General features: G+C 38.3%; 1 protein-coding gene across 2 annotated transcripts in view; it reads right to left on the reverse strand.

Moving 5' to 3' along the window:
* TSHR (thyroid stimulating hormone receptor) overlaps nt 1-13279 on the reverse strand; it is a 64611-nt gene that overhangs the window by 10938 nt on the left and 40394 nt on the right. For both annotated transcript variants that reach the window (XM_017813822.1, XM_017813823.1), the window contains exon 6: nt 5289-5366. In XM_017813822.1, coding sequence (XP_017669311.1) covers nt 5289-5366 — 78 coding nt within the window. The remainder of the gene's footprint in view (nt 1-5288; nt 5367-13279) is intronic.

The following is a 13279-nucleotide window of genomic DNA, read 5'->3' on the forward strand; positions in this document are numbered from 1 at the left end:
TACAGCTTCTGATTTCAGAGATGTTGTTTTCTGAACCAACTGTATATTATAGAAGTGTTAAACAGATATTTAGTTGCTCAAATTTTATTTCTTTTTTCCCGAGTTATTATTTTTTGGTCTAATTCTTTGTTGACTTTATGAAGTCAGAGGAGATATAAGAGATAATAGCTTTTGCCAACAATCCTTTTCATTGCTGTAAGCTGCAGTTGTAGTATGAAATCAAGTAGTACTGATTATTTAAAAGACGGATAATTAAGAAAAAGAGACTGATTGCATCATAGTACAATTGAGAATTTTTGCCTAATCATATACCAATTTCTGAGTATTACAATAGTTTAAAAAGCATAAAATATATAATAAATATATAATAGATGGGCTTAGACTATAGATATTATTTTATTCTCTACTGAAAGATTTTTTTAAATCTACAAATTTGCATTGTTTAATTAGCAGAATGCAGAGTGCTCCTGTTGCTTGAAGACTTGCTTGTGCCCAGTGGCAGGAACAACAGAATCTCCTGAGGTAGGACCCATTCTTAGATGGGGAAATGATGCTTTGAAGAGCAATTCTGCATTCTGCAGAGAATTAACTAATCATATATATCTTGTGTGACTGTAATGTTTTGAGTTTGGACTGTGTGTTTTGTAAAAGCTAATTGACTAATGAGCCTGATTGTATTTTTGTTGTACTCTGTTGAACTTTTGCTCTAGGCAAAAGCTCTCATGCAGCTCTCATTGCATTTAGTAAATCAGGTCTGCTGAATTGCTGCATCCTTGCCAAGATTTCATTTTCAGATGAAGAGCAATGTACTGTTATTATCCTGTTAAAATAGTTTTCTAAAGGGAGCAATCTGTGTATACATCTATGAAGATGCTGTATACATCTGGGTATACATCAGTGACAAAGGAACCAGAATTACTGACTTCCTGCTTCCTTTGCAGGGAAAAACTGAAAATTTGAAAAAAAAAAATTACCTAACTTTTCAATATCTACTTAAATAAAACATCTAATTAGGGGGTCTGAAAGCATAGCCAAACTAACAAAACAAAGATATAGACAGGCACAATTCTTTGTAGTAAAGTCTTTCTCATTGGTTTTCTTTAAGGTCAAATGGAATATTACCCCATTAGGGTGGATCCATGGTCTGTATTTCAGCCTTTAAGTTGCTGTTGCTGCTGAAATTCTGATCAGAAAAAAGCACCATCTGTGGGGCAGATGTTCCATCAACCATAAATTCTTATCTCAATTCAAGAGTGCATAAAGGGAACTCCAGACAATTAGTTCTTCCAGCTTGCTAGGGGAGGCAAGACAGAGTTTCTCTTTTGAGATCTGTAAATGTTCCTTTTTTTCTTTTTTTTTTTAGTTTTTTTTCTGCAGACTGCTCCCATTATAAGCAGTGCCATTCATTGCTCCAATAAAATAGCAATATTCTCACAATAATTTTCCATAGAGTTAATTTTCAAGGCAAAACAGTTTTGAAAGCAGAACTTTCTTTTCGAGGAGTATCCGATGGCCAACTAACAACAGCTAAGTGCCTGAAGCAAAAATGACTTAACAAATTATTTCTTATAATAAGCCAAGCTGTTTACGCTGCGCAAGGAATATGGACGGGCTGTATTGGTCAGACTTCTCAGACTGTTATGCAAGTTAACAAATCTCTGGTCTCTCTGTAAATGACTCATTAATATTGATCATGATGGTATAGTGCAGGGTGTATACTAAGGCACTAATTCCAAGAACATTTCTGTTTCCTGTGGGAGATATTAGTGGCCATCGATGTGACACAACAATAAATATTAGATTTCCACTCAGTTTTGGGTTTGGCTGGCATAGAGTTAAATTTCTTCACAGCAGCTAGTGTGAGGTTATGGTTTTGATTTGTGAGTGCAAATTGTGTTGATAATACAGGGATGTTTCAGGTACCACTGGGCAGTGCTTGCACTGAGCCAAGGCATTTTCTACTCCTCACACCATCTGACCAGCAAAAAGGGTGAGGGTGCACAAGAATTTGGGAGGGGACACAGCGAGGACAGCTGACCCAAACTGATGAAGGGATATTCCAGACCTTATCACATCATGCTCAGCAATAAAAACTGGGTGGAAGTTTGCCAGGACTGCTATTGCTTGGGGGCTGGCTGGGCATCAATAGGCTGGTGGTGAGCAATTGGTTTCGTTGCATCACTTGTTGTTCTTGGGTTTGGTTTCTTTCTTCCCCCTCTGGTTTGTGTTTTGGTTATTTTTGTATGTGTGTGGGTTCAATGTGTTGGTTTTTTTTTAATTATTAAACTGTATTATCTCAACTCATGAGTTTTCTCACTTTTACCCTTCCAGTTCTCTTCCCAGTCCAGCTGGGTGCAGGGGTAAGTCAGCAGCTGTGTGGACGTGAGATTCAGGCCAGGGTTAAACTGTGACACTGTATTAAAATCTTTAGCTTAGGACTAGTATATCAAAGTACCATGATGTGAAATACTCTGGCTTTTTAAATCACTTTTGATTTGCTATGCTTATGTGCCATTTTTTGCTTTCTGCCTTTGAAAAGCAATACCTCTCTCTGTAATGACACTATTTCTCTTTAGTTGTAAGTGCTACTAGAACTCTTACTAGCCATGGAGATATATCATTCAAATAGGAGATGGATAGCTGGCTGTTACAAAACGTCCTGAGATTGAGGATCAGTGGTAGCTAGGATAGCAAAATAATTGTAGAAGATTAGAAAAAATTCAAGTAATTTGAGAGATCTAACTTGAAAACACAGAATAAGAGGGAAGTTCTTTACAGTTAAATATGCATATCCTAGGAAGTCATCTCTAGCCCCTAAACCAAGAGGTATCATGTAGCTCACACATCTCAAAGTTAGCCCTTGCAGAGGGAGCTTACCTGGCAGTGTTATTATTGCATGTGGTTAACCCACAACTCTTAGCAGCATCTTAACTTGTTCACATGTCTAGCATAACAATAACAACACTGGTGCTTTAAATACCTACAGTAAGCAAAGTTGGAGTCAAAAGAGTCAAAAATCTGTGCTGCTGCAAGCTCTCAGCTCCCTTTGACTTAAGATCCTCAATATTTTGTCTTCTCCCATCCCTAGGAAGCAGCTTTTCAACCCATTGTGCCACCTGTAGCCTCAGAGGGAAGATGTGCTGTGCTATGTTTGGAAGCTGTATGACACCCCAAATATAACAGAAGAGTGCACCTTGCTTGGAGACTGTATTTATTGTGACCATGTAATATTGTAATGGAAATATGTAATGGAAATCCAGGTAAAGTTCTATCAACTGAAAAATGTCTTTCTGGCCAGGAACAAAATGAGAAAGGTGCCATCTGCAATATTCAGAAAAATGCCTTATTATCCAAATACTAATAAAGAAAAGGCTGCCATGTCACCAACCCAGCCTCTATCACAGTTCTCTGACCATGGCCATTCTAGTTCAGGGGTAGGTAGCCTGACCCCTTCTGAAAGCAGAAGCAGTGGAAATGAAGTTGATGCAACTAGCAGGGAGGAAGAGGAGCAACAGCCACCACAGACAGGCAGTTGAACAGCCCCTTTGTGAGCTTTCTCGGCTTTCCCTCTTGATTTGTTGCCTTCTGCTTCCTGAACACACTCCTTTGCTCTGCCTAGATGGCCAGTTCTTCTCCTGGTGTTGAACTAGGGCTTTGACTGTGCTTTTCTTATACAAAATATGTCTACCTTTTAAGACATGGCCAGAAAATACTACCATCTCTCTTCTGTCTCAGGATCTGACCACTCGTGGCACAACTGAGGTTTATCTCTCAGGTGAGTCGGTGATACGAAAAAACAAAAAGGCATGTTTATGTTGGACAGTATCCTGAGGGACACAGTGCTGTGTGTTACTGCCTTTACCTATTCTTCTCATACACATCTGCATCCCAAGGATTTTGCAGCTCCAAATGAAGAGGTCTGGACTAGTTCCCTCCCTCCCTCTGGACCCCCTTCCCTAGTGGTTTGGGGGTTACAGTGGTAGTGCTGGGTTGATGGTTGGACTAGATGATCTTAAAGGTTTCATTTAACCTTGAAGATTCTATGATTCTATGATTATTATGGACTGCCCCTCTACTGTCCAATTATTGAAGGTATCTGCTTCAGACATATGACTCTCTCTCCCCTCACACCAGTGAAAGGAAAACCTGGTATTTCCCAGAACTGGTCTCATGTCCTGTTTTCAAGGACTCTGCTAATAACTTCGATGGACCTTGTGGTAAAGGTATTGAGGAAGGATGTGGTCCTGAAAGGTGGGCTTGCAGCCAGATCTTCCTCTTCACCCCAGAAGACAATGTAATTTAGGTGACTGAAGCAGAAGAAGACAGGCTACCATTCACACACAGACCTTGGAATGCATCTAATTTGAGATATGGGGAACAGAGAGAACCAGAGGTGTGATGATGACCTTGCCATCAAAGATCTGTTGCAATTTTGCACAGCATAGACACAATTCTTCTTAGCATAAATTGATTATGATCAGTACAACTTCTGCTGTAGTTTCCTATGTTGCTGGTAGCCAGCCTGATTTTCTAGAGTTGGAAAGATTCTGGAAGAAAAATAATATCTTCTGCACCTTTTGCTATTATAGCTAGCTGCTAGGATCCTTCTGTGAACAATGCACTGTTATTCTGCCATGAATATGCTGTTTTCCTGACGAGCAGAAAGTAAAAGTTATTCTTATATGGACTGAGCACTGCCAGCACCATCTGGTTTTGCAGTGGAGGAGGAAGTCCCTCTTTCAGTATTTCAGTTCTCCTTGTGATCAGTTGTGTGCTCTACATTACATACTACATGATTTGAGCCAGGGAACATGATTCTTCAAGAAGTTCTTAACTTCTTTAAAGCTTTTATTTTCATTCTGAATTATGATTCCTAATTTTAGTGAAAAGTTCTTTAGGGAACTATAAAATCAGACTGGAAGCAAATTACATGAGAAAGAAGAAAAGACAGCACCAGAAGTAAGTATTTTTCTGTCTAAAATTATTTTTTCATCTCTTTCAGTTTCCTTTACATGTGTGCTTCTAGGGTCCTTATTTTATATTACAGTTGTAAAACAGATTGTAGTACAGAATCTTTCAAAAGAAAAATTGGTAGGAACGGTGTATTTACTGTAAGATAAAAGCATTTTATAAATCAGTTCCCTAAAGCACAGCTTCTGTTGCTGGTATTATTTTTGTAAACATGCTATTCCCATCCCTGCTGCTCTGCTCCTAATGGTTGGAAAGAAAGTGCAACCTAAAATAGTATTATTTTTAAAGATTTCTCTACTTCATTTTCTTCTACTTACAGTAGAGTTGGTCCACTGTGCACTCCCAGAAATGCATCATCATTGATAACTTCCAGGTATTTGTTCTTGTGCAGATAGCTGCAGAAACAAACAAAACACAGTGATGTGGAAATAGTTATCCATAGGTTACAGGAGATCTCCAGTTTACTTGCCTGAACAGATTTACAAAAACAGTATGTATAAGGGTCATCCTACCCCAATAGCATATTAAGCATAATCAGTTAGTTCATTTTCTATATACCCAAGAAACAAAAACAGGTTTTCCATTTTGAAAAGAAATTGAATTCCTCAATTAATAAAGTTCCTAATTTATTTAATATATTTTTTATCATTGTCATACACATAATAAGGACACATGCATGCACACTGTATCTTCAGGTACATATGTGTGATGCTGAGGTGGAATAGTTTTGATTTCTTTTATCAGAATGAGGTATGGGGAATTACGTTGTTACAGAATAGCAGAATATTCTGAGTTGGAAGAGACCCACAAGCATCATTGAGTCCAGCTCTTAAGTGAAAGGCCCATACAGGGATTGAACCCACAACCTTGGCATTATTAGTATCATGCTTTAACCAACCAAGCTAGCAAATTGTGAACAAACAAGAAAATAATTTCCTCTGTGTTTTGAGTTTGATAAAAGTTTTAAATGCTTTAAAGTCCCCATAGTGAAGTGTAGGTTTCCTTATACAGGTCAAAAGTTAAGACTGAAGTTGTGTTATAAGAAGAGCAACAGTGGGAGTAAGGAGAGGAACTTCAAAGTAAAAAAAAATAATTCTAAAGTCTTGGGAAAACCATGAACAATTTCCTGAGTATCCAGTCCACACTTTCCTGACATATGTAAAGCTGCAAATTTCTCCTATCATTACATGATTGAGGTAAGCAAAGACCAACATTAATTCCCATCACTCTGTAAACTGATGTATAGAAAAGTATGGATTCAGGAGTAGGGAATTTAGACTTGAATTAAAGGTGCATGATTAAAGTTAGGTAATGCAAGGCTACTGAACACTCAAAAAATTAACAAAACCCAAATGGTACAGTCAATGTTAAATTAATTTATGGGGTTTTAGATTTAAAAGTGACTGATCTAGAATGAATCTTGTTTTTATTTGTTTTTAAGCTGGATTCTTGTTTACCGTGGTCTGAAACTGTCATTTGAAAAACTTATAGATACATGGATTATTATTGCAGATAATTCAGTAAAGTTCCAAATTGCTTCCGAGAGGTTATGCATTTCTGTCTGAGACTTTTGTTCCCAACAGCCTAGTAGAATTTATAGTTTTTGTGAAAAGACTTGGGAGAAATAATTGGCTTCACTAGCTCCACAACTGTAGGTGTACGAAAACCCCTGCTGCAGGAGCAGCAGAAGCACAGTGCTGTGTTTTAACCCCAGCTGGCAACTAAGAACCACTCAGCTGCTCGCACACCCCCCACCTCACACTGGATGGGGAGTAGAGTTGGAAAGAAGGAAAAACCCCTGTGTTGAGATAAGATCAATTTAATAATTGGGGAAAAAATTGTACTGGAAAGGGAGACAGCAAAAAGAGAGACAGAAATAAAACCCTAAAAGCCTCAAGTGTTTCACAATACCATTGCTCGCCACCTGCTGACTGATGCCCAGTCAGGCCCTCAGCAGCGCTTGGGCCCTCCCAGCCAAGTGCTCCCAGTTGATATGCTGGGCATGATGTTCTGTTGTGTGGAATATCCCTTTGCCCAGTTCAGATCAGCCGTCCTGGATGTGCTCCCTCACAGCTTCTTGTGCACCTGCTCACTGGCAGAGACCGGGAAACTGAAAAGTCCTTGACTTAGGGTGAGCACTGCACAGCAACAACTGAAACCACCAGTGTGTTACCAACATGAGAACAGTCCCCTACTATGTCCAAAACACAGCACTGTACCAGCTACTAGGAAGAAAATTAATTCTATTCCAGCTGAAATGAGGATAAATATACAAATATGTATTAGTTGGGTATATTTGACACATTAAAAATGTGGGTTTGGAACAACTGTCCAGCTAAAATGTACTTCACAAAACACAACAGGAATGTTAATTTCCTTGATGAGGTGATTCCTCCTGGTTATCTAGGAGTGAGAAGGATTGCAGTTACGTGCAGCTAGATCACCTAAACACATAGACAGGAATATGCTGAATTAGCTGAGCAAAGAAAAGAGACCGAAGATTAGGTTGCAATGTATACATAATACATACATATGTGTCTGTTTATACATGTACACATGGATACTACTGTGATAATTCTTTCCCTAAGACAGCAATTAAACTCTGGATGATGTTTTTACTTAATTCAATCAACTTCTGTCACAATGTTTACAAAAGAAACAACTTGCAGACATCAAACCTAGTCATGCCTTTTAACTTAATTTAGATGGAATTTGAAATCTTACGATAAGATTAAGAATGATTTGCCATATATAGTAGTCCCTGGAGGAGGATGGAGGAGCATCTAGCTCCCTTGGCTGACGGGAATGAAGACAAGAAGCAAGAAGACAAAACAGTCCAAGTGTTTTGTTTCTGTACTATGATGAGAAAGGACCTCTGAGAGAAGGTTGAAAAAAGGCAGCAAAAGGGGTGGTACAGTTGCAGGACCACACTTTGGGGCAGAAATGCACTCAACCCATTAAGGAGTAGAACACAGAAAGTTGTCAAGGAAGGCTTTAGAGGAACATGTCTGTTTCCCTTGATGAAGTAATGGCAAAATGATCAATCCTGTAAAGGCTCTGAAGGACTAAGGTGCATAGGCAGGAGAAACTTGTAGCACTTTTGACTATTCCATTTATAAATTTTATCAATTTTCTGCATAGGGGAAAGGGTAAAGTGTAATTGCCCCAGTAGCAAACCACAGATGAAAGCATGAGGCTGAAGTTTGAGAGAGCAGCAAGGCCCACAGACTGCAATATTACAGGTGGCTCAGGTCCAGGAGAAGCAGGAGGAGAAACTCACAGAGACAAAAGTATGGCAACAATGGACGACCCAGATCCAATAACCACAGGCTTCAGGATTACTTGACATTTTACTAGCAAGGGCACAGGGCTGGTGGAGGCTTTGTAAGGCAAGAATGAATAAAAAGATGACTGCAGATGATGACCATAAAACATTGCTCAAGAGAAAACAATGTGGTCCTCAGTCTGACTAAAGCACAGAAACTTTACAAGAATTGCAGACAGGCTGCATTATGGAGGCAATGTTTCACAGGATAGAGTAATTTCATAAAATTTCAGAGTGCAGTTGGCACAGAAATGATAAGAGGACCAAACCTATTAAAGAAATTAAGTAAAATAAAAGGAGAAAGAATTAGATTCTATCTGTGCAGCTAGTAATGCCTCAAGCAGGGAGGGATGTTTGGTATTCTATTACAAGCATTTACAAATGAGCTTGAGATGTAACTAAGAAGGCAAAAAGTGCAATAGAAAAATGGTCACAACAAATTTCAGAGGGTGTCCATAAAGTTCACAGAATTACAGAATATTTTGAGTTGGAAGGGACCCACAAGGATCATCAAAGTCCAACTCCTGGCCATGCACAGGACAGCCCCAAGAGTCACACCATGTGCCTGAGAGTATTCTCCAAACAATTCTTGAACTATGTCAGGTTTGGTGCCATGACCGCTTCCCTGGGGAGCCTGTTCCAGTGCCCAACCACTTTCTGGATGAAGAATCTCTAATATCCAACCTAAACCTCCCCTGACACAACTTCAGGCCATTCCCTTGGGTCCTGTCACTGGTCACCACAGAGAAGAGATCAGTGCCTGCCCCTCCTCCTCCCCTCACAAGGAAGCTGTAACTGCAACGAGGTCTCCCCTCAGTCTTCTCTTCTCCAGGCTGAACAGACCAAGTGACCTCAGGTGCTCCTCTAGAGGCTTCCCCTCTAGACCCTTCACCATCTTTATAGCCCTCTGTGGCTCTCTAGTAGCTTTATATCTTTCTTCTGTTTTGTTGCCCAAAATTGCACACGGTACTCATCAGGATGAGGCCACAGCAGAGCAGAGCAGGACAGTCTCCTGCCTTGACCACCTGGCAAGCCAAGGTGTGGAAAAAATCAAGTAAAGATTCTAATCTGTCCTGGTTGAAGTCATTGGCAAATTTTTCATAACATTCACTGAATATAAGCTTATATTGATCACCATAGTGAGAAATGAGAAGTAAATGCGCTTCATCTGCGTTACACAATAGAAAGTCTGAGGGAGCCAAACCAGAATAATGCTTCTGGCATGTTATTCACTGGACACTGCCCATGACTTAAGCCTTGTTTCTTACAGAGGAAAATAGCTTATGTCACCTTCTGCTATTGTTTGAAAGAAGCTTTTATTCTTTAGAAATGTATGGCACTCTAGTATCACTTGGTGTTTGTGTTTTCTGAAACTGACTTTCGTATTCTGTAAATGGCACACTATTGTTGTGAACATTTCCTTCAGTGTACAAATTTCCTAATGATTTTATCTGCAAAACAAATACAAAAATTAAAACCAGAGCAAGAGTTAAGAATTAATCCAAGATTTCAACATCTAGGTTGTAGTTTTGAAGGACACAAAAACCTGCTTGACCTAACAAAACCTATCTGCTTTAGTAACTAGACACTATTATACAACCAGATAATTGCTTGTCCAATTTTGAAATATTTTCCCCTGATATTTGAGCACCATAGTAAGTAATAAACCTTCAAACTTACAAATAGAAACAGCTAGAGACTTTGGGAAGTTCATAACCATGTGTTACTAAGGAGGGGCTGCAATGTGAGCTGCCAGTTTTCACATCGATGAGTCAGGCCCATCAGAATGTACAATTTCCTGATGCTAATTGATTTCAGTTGTTTAAGCTCTTTTATTTTGATAGGTACCTCTTTTAAATGGAAAGAATAAGACTTTGGTAGATATTAGTTTGAGAAAGAAAGCTTATGTAGAGCCAGTATAGTTCCTTCTGAGACTGCCTTTAATCCTGCCATTAGTGATAGCTAAATGATATAGAATGTCACTTAAATACACTGCAGAAGAGAAAACCATAACAGTGGTATCCACATGTCTAAACAAATGTTTGAAGTCTTAGAAATGACATAGTTGATGTGTAATATCTAGCCTCAGTGGGGACACTAGAATAATAGTCGTTTTGGAGAGTTTGTAGATGGCAGTCAGATAGACATGAATACCACAGAGCAAAGTATGCCAGAAATCTGTAGTAGTGCCTGCTGAATCTGGAGTAGGAAATGCTGATGGTTTCATGGTACTGTAAGTAAATGAAGGCTTTCCCCCCCTTTTTTAAATCCAGTCAGATCAGTAAGGTAACCATACCAGTGATTAATACAGAGTTGTTTTCTCCCACCAGAAAACAACATGACTGCAGTGTGCTGAGCAGGACATTCTGAGAGCATGAAACACTAACAGAACATTTCAAGTGCTTTGTAAAACCAGACAATGTCATGTCAGGGCATGACAGAGATACTGAGTATTCAGACATTACCAGTGCATGCTTCATAAAGCAACAGGTTAGAGAGTCCACATGAGGAAAAGCAGCCTTTGATGTCATCTTGAGTGGCATGCACACTGTTTCAAAATGTTAGTGCCTCAAGTCTCTTTTAGAAGAGCAACCACCAGGTATTGATAGTCAGCAACTCCCTATGACCAAAAAAGCTGAAGAGGCAAACACAGCTATAGTCTCCAAAAGGTAGAAATAAATATATATGAGAAAACTTCCTTTAAAAAAAGCAAAAGTATGATAATTACATAATTGAGAGCATTCTGGGAGATCTTTAAGGATATTTTTTTGGATATGCAGAGCAAACGTGAAAAGCAAGAGGTGCCAAAAGAAAAACAAGATCCTGAATATTCAAAATATTCAAAAGCTTCAACTGAGATGAAAAAGTGAAAAATAATGAAAAATCTGAAGATAATTTTACAAAGTATTTTATTTTTACCATAAGTGTACTTTATTCTGGGGTTAAAAGATATGAATGAAAAATTCTGACCAGCTACCTTCAACTAAAGAGCATATAGTGAGTGCCACGTACCTTTTTTTAAGTGTGAAAGATTTCTGTTTCTCTCGTTTCATAGTCCAAGGTCATTCATGCCATGCCCTGTGTTGTAGCTGGACACACCTTCCTTAGTGTTTTTTTTTTTAAAGCTGGATTATTTCACCAATAAGGTTTTACTGCAGTCCCACAACCAATTTTATCTTCACAGGGTGTGATGGAATAAGAATGAACAGATAGATTAGGAAAAAGGGGAGATTTTGCAAAATTTTCTTCCAAAGGGTCACTTAGTTAAAAAAGAAGTAAATTTACCAAAGTTCCTACTTGGAACACCTCACTGGCTGATGGAATTATTATTGTCTGCTTGCCTGCTTTCAGCTTCTAGTTTTAAAATAAGGCAGCAGAGCTTAAGAAACAAGGAGAAGATAAATATGTTGGCCACATATTTAAGTATCACCACTACAGCATTAAATGGGCTCTGGACATGTTACATGTTAATGTATCTATGCATCCAGTTGGATTATGAAATTAAGGTTAAAGAAAGGGAGAACAGGCAAAAGAAATGCACTGGTAAGTAAGCAGTGCTAAAGATTCATCGTATAATTTTTCCACACAATTATCTTGACTCTCAGCTGAGCCAAGCATTATAAGTGAACCCTGAAAGTGTATACTGAAGTAAATATATTCTTTTAGAGTTTATTTTTATAATTAGATTTTGAGATTGCACACTTTCCATTTCAGTAATTTAGACAGCTCTGTAAAAGCTCATCACAAATATATTTTGCCATTCACTGGAAATATGTTTTAAAATCTCTTTTTTCCCCACCAATTTCCTTACAGAAATAAACACTGGTGGAGCAGCACCACTTGCAGAAATCTGCAGGAGTGATGCAGTTTATGGACCTTAATGATGGGTTAAAATGATGGATTCAAGTTTCAGATGAATGCTTTTCAGTAAAAGTGTCTCTCTGCCCTTCATTCCTGGTTTCTTCTCCGCCTCTACAAATCTTGTACACTAGTACTGTGGTTTGTTATCAAACACACATCCTTGTTGGATGAGATAATCAATTAGGTAGTGCCATTACTCAGGATGATAATGGAAATCATTTATGCATGCTTTCATGCCTATATCTGCATTGATTTTTTTGACCTTGAATTTCATAGGCATTTTAATATTGCAAGAGTGGTAGAAAGGCATAGTGCATAGGAGAAGATAGCCTCAGAGATTCCCAAAATGTCTTCTGATTTATGGATGGAACATGGAGTCTTTGAATAATTTGTTGAAAATTTATTATTATTTTTGATTGTTTTCCTTTTTTACTTATTTTTCTCCTTGAGATCATCATTCCAAACCCATTCAAATTTCCGTCACCCTTTTTCTGTTAGTTTCTTTTAGTTCCTATTTCTGTTGAGTTCAAAGGCCCTTGAATCAGACACAGAGAAAAACAGGTACTTCCTTAACTGTACAGTGGTAGGTAAAGAGAAGTTCAAATTAGAAATATCAGAATAGAGAAAATGAAATATTTGCCTTTTGCATTAGCTTTATGCTGCTACTAGAAACAACAAATCTCCAAGCTTGCACTTAGCAAAATTATACCTTACCTTGTTGTATGGTAACCAAACTACTTCAGAAAATTAATTTAGAAATTTCAGTGTAGTTTATCAAACAGATAAAATCTTTACCACTGATGTTCAGCTCCCTAGCTTGCCTTGCAAATCTGGAGTAGTGCTTTGCTCCAAGTAAATGTCAAATTATTTAATTAGAAAAGTGTTTATTGTAATAAACCATTTTTACTGCTGGTAGATGAAGCCATGAACATAAGTCTAGTTCTAGTTATTTTGTTGTTTTGTTGGTAGTTTTCCTTTTTTTTTTTCTTTTTTTAAATTTGATAAACTAGGGCATCATAGCCAGTCTCTGGAAAGATTCACTTAGGATCATAGAATCGTAGAGCATATTCATATAACCAGTTAAAAGGCCCCCACAAGTATCATGGAGTCCAACTCCCTGTT

This window comes from Lepidothrix coronata, unplaced genomic scaffold (assembly GCF_001604755.1).
Source record: "Lepidothrix coronata isolate B3197 unplaced genomic scaffold, Lepidothrix_coronata-1.0 Scaffold43, whole genome shotgun sequence".
In the NCBI taxonomy this organism is placed as follows: domain Eukaryota; kingdom Metazoa; phylum Chordata; class Aves; order Passeriformes; family Pipridae; genus Lepidothrix; species Lepidothrix coronata.